Source organism: Tigriopus californicus, chromosome 1 (assembly GCF_007210705.1).
Source record: "Tigriopus californicus strain San Diego chromosome 1, Tcal_SD_v2.1, whole genome shotgun sequence".
Classification (NCBI taxonomy): domain Eukaryota; kingdom Metazoa; phylum Arthropoda; class Copepoda; order Harpacticoida; family Harpacticidae; genus Tigriopus; species Tigriopus californicus.
In genome coordinates, this window is record NC_081440.1 from 3,861,848 (window position 1) to 3,875,325 (window position 13,478).

The 13,478-nt window shown below is 43.2% G+C and overlaps 1 protein-coding gene across 2 annotated transcripts in view; it reads left to right on the forward strand.

Moving 5' to 3' along the window:
* Positions 1-13,478, forward strand: part of LOC131880659 (netrin receptor UNC5C-like) — a 42,548-nt gene that overhangs the window by 10,192 nt on the left and 18,878 nt on the right. Inside the window, exons 1-2 of one of the 2 annotated variants that reach the window (XM_059227342.1) lie at positions 6,363-6,833; positions 8,344-8,892. In XM_059227342.1, coding sequence (XP_059083325.1) covers positions 6,650-6,833; positions 8,344-8,892 — 733 coding nt within the window. In that variant the 5' untranslated portion in view covers positions 6,363-6,649. Of the gene's footprint in view, positions 1-6,362; positions 6,834-8,343; positions 8,893-13,478 lie in introns of those variants that run through there. The other variant, XM_059227350.1, reaches the window with a different exon arrangement.

Consider the following 13,478-nt stretch of genomic DNA (forward strand, 5'->3'; position numbering starts at 1 on the left):
TCTACATTTCTCATTTTATTACTTTAATTCGAAAAATTGTTCAGAGTTTCTATGACCAAGAGCATTCCGATGTAGCTGGAAGCTTGTTCAAAGTACATCTTTCCAGAAGTTCGTGCATAGGTATAGTTTTGCGAGTACGCGTTAAAGCAGGACGACTGTTTATATATTTGAGAGTCGAAGTGGATTATTGTCCTTTTTTCATCAAAGTCAAATTGACCAATTTGCAAACTCCCCTAGAGTCAAAAGATTCTTTGAAACAATGGCTCACTCCTACGGTCCTCTTCAGCAACAACATGGCCCTTTGGTAGAATCTTTTTTTTTGAGCATATTTAAGCCCACGTTCCCACTTGTAGGGAGACAAAAATTGCTTCCAAATGCACAATTGGACCATAACAAAAAGGCGGATGTACGGTACAGCAGAATGTTAGAATATGTGGGTTTTGTTTTCAAACCATTTTTTATAGTTTAATGTTATTGAACATGATGATTTTTGAGAACGATTTTGAAACGTGTTTGAACGATATGATGTTTGTGACCTAATTTATACCCAGAGATGGCCAAAGATCTTTTAGCCAATTTCAGCATCGGCTCAGGAATTAATTTTTCAGTCTGTGAGACGTTTCGCTCGATTTATGTAAAAATCTCTCATACTGAACGAGAGATTTGAGCCCAAAACTATGCTTAATGAACTCACGAGACATGTTCAAAGCTTTGTAGTAAACAATACATAAAATTCGAGGTTTCGGCCTGTTTTTGGTCCGCAACATCAGCTTTTCAAAGCATAACTTTGAAGCGAACCACATTGTACTCGTAAGAAAAAAAAATGACCTGCCTTTAATTGAAGAGATCTACATTTCTCATTTTATTACTTTAATTCGAAAAATTGTTCAGAGTTTCTATGACCAAGAGCATTCCGATGTAGCTGGAAGCTTGTTCAAAGTACATCTTTCCAGAAGTTCGTGCATAGGTATAGTTTTGCGAGTACGCGTTAAAGCAGGACGACTGTTTATATATTTGAGAGTCGAAGTGGATTATTGTCCTTTTTTCATCAAAGTCAAATTGACCAATTTGCAAACTCCCCTAGAGTCAAAAGATTCTTTGAAACAATGGCTCAGTCCTACGGTCTTCTTCAGCAACAACATGGCCCTTTGGTAGAATCTTTTTTTTTGAGCATATTTAAGCCCACGTTCCCACTTGTAGGGAGACAAAAATTGCTTCCAAATGCACAATTGGACCATAACAAAGATCTACCATGAAGATAAGGATTGCTGGGGGTGTAGTAGTTTTGTCGCGAACCACGTCTGAGGAGCAAGGGAATGGCGATAGCATCTGTCTTTTCCAAAGGGAACAAGAGCCACGTTTTGAGGTCTCTTTGAAATGAATCGGATCAGGGAGTGCCGAGGTCTGTCTCCTGGGGGAGGTTCCATCGGATCCTACAGAACAGCAGTTCCTGATTGCTCAACTGATGCCAAGATCTAACACACATAAATTGAAACAAATCAAAGGGAATACCTCCCGACGTTTGCGAGGGGGGTAAATATTGATTCAGACTTGTCAATGTGGGCAAATATCCCACCAAATTAATCTACTGTGGAGCAGGTTGCTTTGGCCAAAGACGGAGATGCAGGATCTTATCTGGGGGATCTCGGGGACCAACTACAATCACGAATGAGCAGCTGTCATCAATTCAATTTCAAGTGGTCCTCAAGCCAAGACACTCATGACAGTCAGAACTAGGCGGAGCATTGATTTCCATCATCCAAGGGATCACTGTCAAAAAGATCGGAACAAAACCGAGGGAAAGGTTCCAATTTAACTCATAAAGAGATGCCCCCCCCCCTTGAATCATTTTCAAGTGATATTACTGAACATGAAATTGGACCAGGGTGATCGAGTTCCAGTTGTTTTAAACAGTGATCGGAGAACAGGGAGTGGTTGAGGCCAAGTACCCTTCAGCGCAAATGCTCCGTCTCCCCCTTCAAAAAATCTGTCATTTTCCGCTCAAAATCCTCTCAAGTTCCTTGTCACTTGATAATAAAGTTGCCATTGGCAGGATCCAAGAGCTATCAAGGAAAAGACATAGAGGCAAATCTTCATCTTGTCCATCTACGCCAGCAGATCCACTGAATGGATCCACCACCCTCTCTGGTTTTCTATCGTCAAGTACAGTACAACAAGATTGTAGTTTAGAGCTTACGCTCATTGGCATCCTTCACCCTAAGGAAGCATCCTGGTTGGGAATGGGGAGGCTGAGGTAATCTGCCATACTTTTCAAAGTTCTCCGAAAAAGTTGCCATGATTGAAGAGGTGCCAAAGTGAGGGAAATATGCTAATCTCTGTTGACTCAGAGCGGCACTCGGCTTTCAGGTACTTAGTAGCATGATTTCATCTATGGAGCTATCTATTATCGAGGAAGTAGTGATTTTATCTTGTACCCTTAAGAAGCTTCGGAAGTGCCTTCCCTTTTCTATATATTGATTTTGAAAATATCTTTGGCATCAAAAGTGGGTAGGATGCAACAAAATATCAGTCTACCTGTTAGTTAACATTGATAGAATGCTGTCTTTGATCAGTTAAGTACACCAAAAACAGTACACCGACTGAAAATATACTCGCGATTTGAGGAGATAAGTTTCGATGTGAAAATTAAGGCTATTTAAGAATGACGTATAAATGGGCAGAGATGTCCGCCCCCCATAAAGAAATGGTTTATGGGGTGAACCTAGAGTGATTTACAACCCATTTACACACTTATCCTGTTTGGATTAGCATGAATGGAGGTGGGAAGCGAGTGAGTGAGAGAGAGAGAGAGAGAGCAATGCTTTTAACAAAGCGTAGGGCGTGCTTTTGCTTGCCATCGATCCCATCAAGAGAGTTTGTGCACGCTGCTGCCAAGTCTTCAAACACCTGTGCAAAAAGGGGATTAAGCCGTTAGATAAGACTCAAAGTGATGATGATGGTGGTGATGAGTGAGGATTTCAAACAGTATACTGAATACGCTTCATATTTCATGGCAGGAACAGACATGTCTTGATTGGCCTTTGTTCCATTGTTTCTGTCCCCCGAGTGAGCTGAGCATTTGAAGGCTCTCGAGATGCCTTTTCAAAACTATTTGGGCATGAAAGGATGCATGTTAGGTCTTCTTATTAGAAAGACGTCGACATTGAAAGAGAAAGACAGAGAGACTTGGTGTTCCATCTTCAAAGGCCTGGGAACACAAAGGCCAGGCCACAAGCATTCCTTTCGCTGATTAATCTCACATTCTTACGAGCAATCACGATCCAACGGGGAGACTCTAGCAACCAATCAGAGGGCTCTTTCTCAAAAGGCTCCTCCTGTACAATGTCTCTTTTAGCTGAAGATCAAGGATTTCATTTGGGAAACAATCCCTAACGGCCATTGTCAAGTGCATCTGCTGTTGGATCACTAGTTTCATTTGGAGCAAAACGATTCGGAGCTCCATGGGCGAGCAAAAAAAGCTTGGGGTCTCTAGGTACGTACCTATAACACAATGCTTGTCGGTGACCTCATTTAACCAAGGTTTTTACCGCTTGTAAAAGGATTTACACCAGGAATCGAAATGATTATCCGACAACGAGGTTGTGGAACACTTTAGGAAACGAGATCTGGTAACATTGGAACCATGCCCGCTTCACTTTAGTCTGTCACTCACTCGACGGGAAAATCTAAATCCGAAAAGTGGCAAAGCGAAAACTTTGAAATGAATTCTTGGCACTCAACCACAAAATGTCAGGGTTGCCTCTTTTCTTGAGAGAGCGCTATCAATTTTGTGGGTCCTTTACTTGAGATCAGAAACATGGCAACCCTGTGTTTCTTCAATAGAAAACGGTAGAAAAGGAAGGGAGACCAGATTGCTGGATGGATTGGAAAAAAGTTTATCAGTTCTTTTCTATCTGTTTCTTCCTCAGTGACTTCGGATCCTCGGATTGATTCATACGTTTCTGTGTTCTCATTTCATTGGGTAGAATCCTTGAAAATAGAAGGAACAAGTCAGCATTTCTCTATAGAAGTCTAAGGTATAGACTTACTCATCAAACCCTATGGATAGATGGCCTCTTACTCGATGCTTCAGTGGTCCATTGTAACGTTGGTTCAGAACTTCTTCAAGTGGATCCATGCCATGGATTGTCATGCTCATCCATGTTCCATGTTATATGGATATCCCTGCTGATGAAGCAAGTTCGCCGGGAAGCTTAGTATATTCCAAATCTCTTGGAATGCTGAGTAATCATAATGCATGCAAATCTTGGGGATCTGTTCCTCTTGTTCCTCGTTTCTCTTCCATGGCTGGCATGGAACCACCATTCACAACTCTAGCAAAGGCTGAGTGGTAACATAAAAGTTTTCGGATCCCACAAGTTCCATCAATCTCCTATTGAAATCATGCCCATAAATCGATCTGTCAGAGGCTTGTGAGTAAAAATATAGGAGACCCGCTGCCAAATCTAATCGTCAACAAACTCGTACTTGGACCCAGTTCAAGACTTGGCTTAACTGTAGGTTCGTGTTCCAACCCAATGTGCAGTTCTTAACTCCGAGTGACACCAGTCAAATCCATTGTCCCCTATCAACTGATGGGAGAACAATGAAGTCTGACACCCATGGGACAGCGGAACTTTTACATTGTCAATTAACTCAATGACAATCGGATAAAAAGCTTTTATGAACTCAAATCCAACGATGGTACGGACACTCCCGTGTCTTATATTAAAATCAAAGCATAAAAATATACGAATCTGCCCAATCTAAAACAAGCCAAGATAATGTGAATGTGAGTGAGCTTTCAGGCGAGGAGATTCACGCCATTAAATCTGTTCCAAGTTTTGTGCTCGTTCTTTTTCACTCGTAAGCAAGCTAAGTGCCATTTATTCTGGTTCTATCATGCACTGAATACGTTGGGACGTACTGTAAAAGAAACTTGGGTATCATGTATGATCCACCCAAGAGTGAGTTGAAAAGCAAGCAGGGGGAATACCAAACCTTCCAGTCAGACCCCGGCCGTGTGGCTGACTCAATGCGGAGAAAGGGCATCAAATTAGCACAATACGTAACCAACGGCCACACATGGTGGCAAAACTACCCTCACATGACTAGATCAAAGTGCAACAGAAGGAAATATCAACCATATAGGACATGTAATTTCAATAAGTCGAAGGTTAATGTCAAGGTGTGGTTCCCATGTTTAGCAGAGCACGGCTAGGGTGTGTCAAAGAGCGAAGATTTTTGTGCAGCTTTGATGGCAAGACATCGTGGTAGCGTGCTTCCCTCTATATATGTTACGTTGGTTGGGCAAGTCGAGGCTGGTTGGCCAGGGTCTCTTGTTCGTTCCAAGATCGCTGCGAATGCCTTCAGCCTCAGCGCTCAGAGCTTTGGAACTTGGAACTTGGAACAGAGAGGAGAAAAGAAAGACGGCAACGAGCGCGGAGGGAAGAAACTTGTCTTTTCTTTTACGTCCCATCGCATCTTGATTCACCCGAGTCCCTTTGAGCGTATTCTTAAAGACCACGACTTGACAAATAAATGTACTGGGGTTGCTCAATTATTAAAGAGATTACATAGGGAATACAGAGTACCTTATGTTTTGGAAAAGCTTATGGATTTAAAAAGAGAGGCCAAGTTTTCTTATTGAAGCAGATGAATTGTTTACATTTAAGGAAAAGATGAAATGATTAAGAAAAAGTGAAACAGATCATTTTAAAATGAAACTCATGTTATAAAACCATTTTTAGCAGGAAATTTTAAACCTTTTGTTCGAGCATAATGGGAAGATGAAATATCATTTAATGAAATCGGAGTTAACCATATATTTAACTTGAAGTTCTGTTAAATGTTCGAACGAAAATATTTCTATTGTTCCCGCAAGTCTGGTCGGGATGAAATTTGTGTCTCTGTTCGCGATCCCATCGCTAGATGTTCGTTCGTTCGTTCGTTCGTCCGCTTCCCTCACGATGACGAAAATGGCCGGCTCACAGACAGAAAAGCACTTCCGGTTCTTTGCTCTTCTCGTTCTCCCTTCCCTCTTTTCTTCCTCCTTCCTCTTTCCTCGGTCCCCTATCTATCCATGCATCCATCCTTCCATTCTTCTTTTCCTCTTCCTCCCCCTTTCAGTGTTCCCCGTTCCTCTTCCTTCTTTTTGTCGTTCTTGGTGTTCCACTCGCCGATCCTTCCGCGTTGACTCAGTCCCTGATAGAAAGACACCGTCCTCCGAGGCTGAAGGGAAGGTTACACCACGGCTGGCTTTACCTCCACTCGTATTTGTCTCGCGACGCGAGCTCATGAAAAGCGACCTCCGTCCGCGATCCTCACGTTTTGTTCCAAAAATGGATCAGTTGGACCCGAGAACGAGGGTGACCAGGAGCATGGGTTGAATGTTGATTGTGTCCCAGTTTTTCCTAAAGTGCAAGAGTATGAAGGATTGTTCTGGCTTGAAACAGGTCTTCCTTGACCTTTTGTTTTGTGGAACAAAGTGTTTGAGTTATTCAGTCTCAGCTCTTGCCGATTGAATTCGCCCAAAGGATTGGCCTCTCTTCAGGTCCATGTATCTCGAGTGCTGAGAGGAGCAAATTGAAATGTGTTCATCGCTATTGGTGATCGATTGGCAGACGAAAGGAACCGGTCAAACGGTGCAATGTGTCGAGGATTGATTAGAAGACGAACCTTGGGTTCTCCTATCCCACGAATTTGCCGTGATGCAAACATGTTCATCTTTTGCATGTTGGTCCTTTTTCCATTGGCGATTGCCTCCCTCGGTTGCTTCGCTTCTGCCACCAATATCGGCCAAGACAAATACCTCAAGAAGACCTATTGGAAAGGTATGCAACTTGTTGGAACATACAGTATCTATATGACAATGAAAATATTGGCAATACTCAATGTATGTAGTCTCTAATTTTCTCGTAAATTGAGAACCTTGAAGTGTGGTTTTTGAACTTTGAGTCGCAGCCGCTTGCTTGAAGTGTTCAAAGTGCATTGGGTGCCTGACATATTTAATCTCCCATTCAAATTCATTATTCTATGCACTTTCAAACTAAGCTCAGCAAACCTAAATTCACGGAAGCGGTAGGCAGAAACCGGTAATCTGTCCAAAAATTGTGGTTAACGACGAGTTAGGTAGCAACTAGGCCAATGCACTGTGCACTTCAAATGAAACTCATATTCAGGGTTCATTGTTGTAAGGGAAGCCTTGGGATTGGAACATGTTTTGTTTGAATCGGGTCCCTGGTGAGAAATCTCTCATTTCAAAAGGACAGAAATCCTTGAAACCTCATTCTCACAAAGGCTGTCCTCCTCGTCGTCTCTTTTGAACTCCCAACAACAACCATTGAGACCTTTTCGTTCCCTTCATCAGTTCTCCTTCATTTCAACCCAACCCATTCCAGTTCGAGTTTTCAAAACTGTTACAAATTCCTTCGGGCTGATTTGGGGAAGCCAAACAAAGTGGATGGAAAGGCAAGAGAAGCGAGGGTAGCCCTGGTTTTAATTTACACATACAAAAGAATTTCATTTCTTCTCCTCTTCTTCCTATCCTCCTCCTCCTCCTCCTCCTCCTTGTCCTCTCTTCCTCTCTATTGCTGGTCCTTCCTTGTTCTATTGTCACCGTTTGTGAGGGCATTTGTAAGTGCATGCGAATAAAGAATCTCCTCGATTCTCGAGGATGTCAAGAGTCTTCACATCGTCGCGCTCTTCTTGAAGTGACGATGGAAGTGTAAAAGAAGAGACATGGCAATCTTATGCTTGACTCAAGCAAGGGTCAGACTTGAACTCGGACATATTCTCACCCCAGGGCACATACTTCAAGCGACCGTACGTTATCATTTCTCCTTGAAAGAGATAACATTGTTACCACGTGAATCATCAACTTATGAAGAACATGCGAAAGAAAGGCGGTAAATTCAAAAGTTTGAAAGTTCATCATGGCTCTCTCCCTAGCTCTTTTGGAGGTTGGCATCAAGTCAAAATGAGATATGATTGAAAATGTCTCGATAGAGTGTAATGGACCAAATCGGAGACCACTTGGCCGTGGGCAAGGTTGAGTTGAAGTTTCATTTACCCCCCTCCTCTCACTTGAGCGATATATTCTGGACAGTGTTTGCCAACTCAACTGTATTCCATCATCGTTCTCAACTTTGACACGCCACATAGCTTCCAGGCATCTCTTGCTCCAGCCAGCTGGAAAAGCCCCCTTTTTGCCTTAAAAAAGCCCGGAGAGCCCTTGAAGAGAAAGATAACTGAATGGTTTTTGAGGCGGCAAAAAACGACTCGATGTCACCACCCCATTGCCGCTAAAGTCATCTTATCCCTTCTCCCCTTGTGTCTTTTCAGAGCCTAAGGCGAATTCCGACTTTGAACAAGATGATTTGCTTCTACCAACTTTCCATCCCAATTCAGTGTTCCCATTCTACGAGGATGAGGTCATAAGCTCCTTGGACGGGGCGAAATCTCCGACGACACCTATTCCGAACAAATCCTTGAGCTCGAAGAAGCCATTGAAGACGAAGAAGTCGTTTTTTGACACATTCTCACCTCATAAGACCACCTCGGAAACGAATAGTGATGATACAGCCCTGCCTGTGATTGTGAAAGACCCCGTGGATTCCTACATTATTCGCGGCAAGTCCGCTTTTCTGGAATGCTCGGTCCAAGGTGCCAGCAAGGCCTTCTTTGTCTGCAATGGCGAGGCCATGTCGGCCACGAGCTTTCACCAAGAAAAAGATCATTTTGACGACGAGACGGGTGAAGTGATTAAGAAACTGACCTTGGAAGTGACAAGGAACCAAGTGGAGGAGTACTTTGGCACGTTCATGTGTCAATGCCAGGCTTGGTCAGCCAAGGGCATGACCAACTCCAAGAATGTCTCCATAGAAACTTCATGTAAGTTTGAATCTCCGCCTTTTTCATTGTTCCCAAGATGTCTTCATTCACTCAGAAATTGATCACAATGGTAAAACATACTGTTCTGTCAGGAGATCTCCATTATCTCTTTCAATTACAAAATGGCTTTTCTTTCTCCCAGTCCCACTGCCACCCACCACCACCTCATTCTCATCCCTTCCTGGACTCCTTTGGGGGCTAAAGCTCTCCATGTAAAAGGTCCAAGAATGGTTCTTCACGTGGTCAATTTCAATAAGCTTTGCGAGTTGAAATTGCCCAGGTCTTGGGTACCTTTAACCGATCAATATGGTTCATTATGCTTTGAGGGATGATCTTTGATTCTTTGGTGTCTATAGGTCTTTACTTCCTTCCACCCTCTGCTCCCCCTGGAACTCAAGTAGATTTCCCAAAACATCCCTCGTCTCTTCTTCCTTCCTCCTTCTTCTCCCTTCCCCCTTCCCTCCGTTCCAAAAAGGCATCTCCATTCTCCGCCACCCAAGGATCGTTCTCCATTTCTCTCTTGTTTCCCCGACCAATACCTCAAACACTGACATGAACAACCATAAACGCAATATCTACATATTTGGTTCTTTTCTGCTTTCGGCCATACTATCTACCCTTGAGGAATTATTGCAAATGGGGACCCATTCGAGCGTATCAGGGCTCTAATTGCTCCTAGGCTCGACTTGATATTCAGTTTAACGTCGGATGAAAAAATACCAAGCCCCACTGGGTCTTCAAGCAGAAAAATGTGGCCATTTTTCTTCAGTGTCCCACCACCCCAGAAGACTTGGTCTTCTCCCTCTACCTCATTCACCCCCTCAGTCCCTCTCTCCATTTCCGACATTTTGAGCTGTGGAGGTCGTTAAGTCATCAGGGCTGAAAGCCAGAATCCTGAAAAACATCTCCCCGAGCTTCTCGTTCTTGTTCGCTCTTTCTCGATATGGAACAAACGCTGAAGAAATCCTCCTTGGATTCTGTTCCCCTACTTCTTGTTCTTTTCCTCATACTTCTGGGACATTCTCAAACAAGTGATATGGGCTGAGGGTAGGATAAGGATGAGGGCTTCAAAGTGTTATTGTCATGGATGAGCCAGGAATGTGAAGACACATTATAGCCCTAATTTCGAAAACCGGGACGGGCCACAAACTTTACATTGTCGAAGGACCGGTTCCTAAAGGATTTGATCAAATTTCGAAAGCATATGATGATTCAACCCCTTTGCCCCTGGCTTTCCCAAGTCGTCTTTTGAAGCCAAGTTCTACCCTCTTGTTCCCGTTTTCATGATAATATGATCGTTCGTTCCGAGCCATAAATTTTTAGCTCCTAGCCGGGAAACACCGTAGTTCATCATCCCTAGGAGAACGAACTGTGAACACTCCCCGTACAAATATCTCAACTCCTGACTCCTGCCAGAACTGTTATAGTGTACCCAAAGATGACCTGGAAATGACGAATTTTCAAAGGTTACCCAAACGCTTCTAAACTGTCCTAAAGTGCGTAAAGCTCCCAAGCAAAAAATAAGTTTAAGAGAGACACGTGGCTATGAGATAAGTTGCCCTCGAGCATTACTCGTAACATTGGCCGTCCACTGTCCTACTTAAGAGTTCAGACATACGTCCGTTTTTCATGCGTTGTGCATAAGAGATGGAATTTGCATACAACTCTAGAGCTCACATGACAAATGTTTGCCAAAATTCTTAAGGGCGCCCTAAAAATGAAAATATTGTCAAGGATGCGAAGAAACAACTTTGAATCATCTCATCCAATCCTAACCTTGCTTCATGAAGGCCTTGTGGCGTTAACCCTTAATGTTAATGAGAGTAATCTTTTACGTTTCCAATGGTCAGCTATCGACAAAGCGGTCGGTAATCATTGAGTTGACCATGACCGCAATTGCACAGGAATGAGTGTGTGGATGGATGGATGGATGGTTTGAGTTGGTGTCGATCTTGGGTTAACTCAATTTTCCTTTCGATCATCTCCAAGATTGGAAAGGTTTGGCCCTGGCGAAGATTGGGAACAACCATTGGGCTACTGTGTTTACTCACATCTACGTATATGTATACACATACCCACCCACAGTCAAAGGAGCGTAGTATTCCATTAGATCAGTTGGTGCCTAAAGGCTAGATTAGCAATTCATCACTCGGTCGATTATTTAGGCATCACTCTCGCCTCGTAAACATGATCCGATGAGATTAACTCAGGGCAAACAAGATAGACCCAGATTCCAGGGTCCAGTCAAAATGGGAACATCCGGCGCAAACCACCCAGGTTTTCTTGTTTTTTTACCCACCAAACCACCCAACATTGGGTAGTTTGTGCGCCAAGTACAAGATGAGGGCAATGGACCAGTCCAGTCACCCCCTGAGGAAAAGTGTTGGAAAAGTCGTAATGTGCATAATCTGTCAAAAAGCTTTCTTCTGAATGAGACGAGAGCCTCTTGAACACGGGTACTGTACTCGACATTAGATACGAAAGACGCATTGGAGAGGATGATAAAGTAGATGCACTACGAACACGAAAGAGCGAAAAGGCCAAAGAGCATTGCTATGACAGAATATGTTACTTGTCTTATGGAACTGGTAGAGAACATCGGTAATAATAACGCTACTTGAATGTGAGGTACTGTGCACATAACATCTCGTCGGAGGTTTTGAAGTGAAATGGCAAATCATGCTCAGCTATCTTTGTTGACAAAGAGCAAACACTCGATGGGTTGTTTTTGACTTCGTCAGCAAGTCATTTTTTAAACAAGTGTGCCTTGGAACAAAAGATCCATTAGTTGAAAGAGTTTCCGTGTTCGCTCGCTTCTTTCACATAATCCCAACAATTTTTGACATCTCCGCTTGGATGGATCGATGGATTTATATTTCCTGGTGGCTGTCTATTGATCCACTTTGGAACCACGAAACCCTAGGACTGGCCTGATCGACAGGTCTTCACGGAGCTTTTGGCACAGTGCCTCCATGATCCCAGGCTCCAACGATCCAACCGTGTCAACCCACAGGATTAAATCATGAAGGATCACCAAGGCGACCTCAAACGATTGGTTGGCGCAGTTCCACTTTTAGCTGGTGCTTTAACGAGTTGTTCCACTCGCTTAAAGACAACCTGATTCTAAGTTTGGCAACGACATTTGGAACTTGGAATCTGACAGTTGTCTTGCCAACTAGAGATGGATCGATTTTCTGTCGAAGCTTTATCTGCCTTGAAATTCAACCAACACAGAAGAAATCATTATCTCGCTCTCATACAGAGCAACGGTTTTATGTAACGTTTCCTTTTTGGGAACAAGAGGGTGTAGGCTTTGTTTCCTTCATCTTGCATTGATTGAATAATGCACGACCATTGGAAATGGCAACAACATTGGTAAGTTTCCTCGTCCACGTCAACGGTGATGAAGTTTTGGAGCTTGTCAATATCAATAACACCTTTCAGACGGAGTTTCTTTCATTTTGTTCCAAGGCATAGCGTTCGTTCCACAATTGCCAAGGACTCTTTTCAGTTGGGATGACGACTGTAATCCTCTTTCGCTTCTTGAAGAACTTTTTGATTTCACCAATCCTTTCAATCATCTCAAATGGAAGAGGTTTTAGCCAGTGCGTAGACGGTCGTCCTGGCTAACACCACAACCATCCATCCCACTACGTACCTCTAAAAGCCAACGGGAGACTTTCCAGTTCCAAAAGGGAGACAGATGGATCCAAAAATATTTGTTCAAGGATTTCCTCCATTCAATCTCTTTTTCCAACCAAAAAACGGAAAAGATGAAAATACCCGCTCCGGTCGCTTGACAATCCAAACCAGACATTTATAATCGAATCTGTGTTTTCAAATATCAAAAAGGATCCCAAAAAGTTGGTGGACAAAAGCTAGTCATGAATATTCAGCCTCTTATTTCCAGGGTGTTTTTATTCAATTCCCCCTGTGTCAAGAACTAAGTAAGGAGCTGGCGGCAGTTTAATTCGTCAGTTGTCATCTTTCCACCCTTCAAGAGAGGCGTACCACAGGGTGCAATGTTGTCGGGTGAACTCGACGAAGAATATTTCATGTCATTGAAAACATGAAAGGCGTGTCACCCTCTTTTAGCTCGAGATTCCTTCAGGGTTCCTGTTCGCTTTGCCCGATTGAGTTTTTCGAATCTGTTTAATTACTCAAATTCCTCAAAATGTGACTATGTTGCGAAAAGTTTCCACTCGGTTCTTCGGAAATTTGAAGTGAAAATTCAGAATGAGAATAGTTAATGTCCGATCTAGCTCCTGTCTGAGCTTTGGCACATATCTATCCACACGCAAGGGCAGATTTGGATATGAATATTTCAGAGTGGCTCCGTTTCCAATATCTTCCAAGCTTGTTTTCAATTTGGAGCTTCTCCCCTTCCTTCGCTTTCATTCCGTTCCCTCTATTCAAGTTTTTACGTCGACAGCTCCCGGCAATTGGACCTCAAATTAAACCAAATTACTGTGAGGTGCCTTCACAGCCCCGAACTTGGCGCTACACACCACGAACATAAAAGACGACAGACGACTAGTCGCTGAATCAGATCATAATCTGTCCCACATGTGCCACTAACCCTCTAA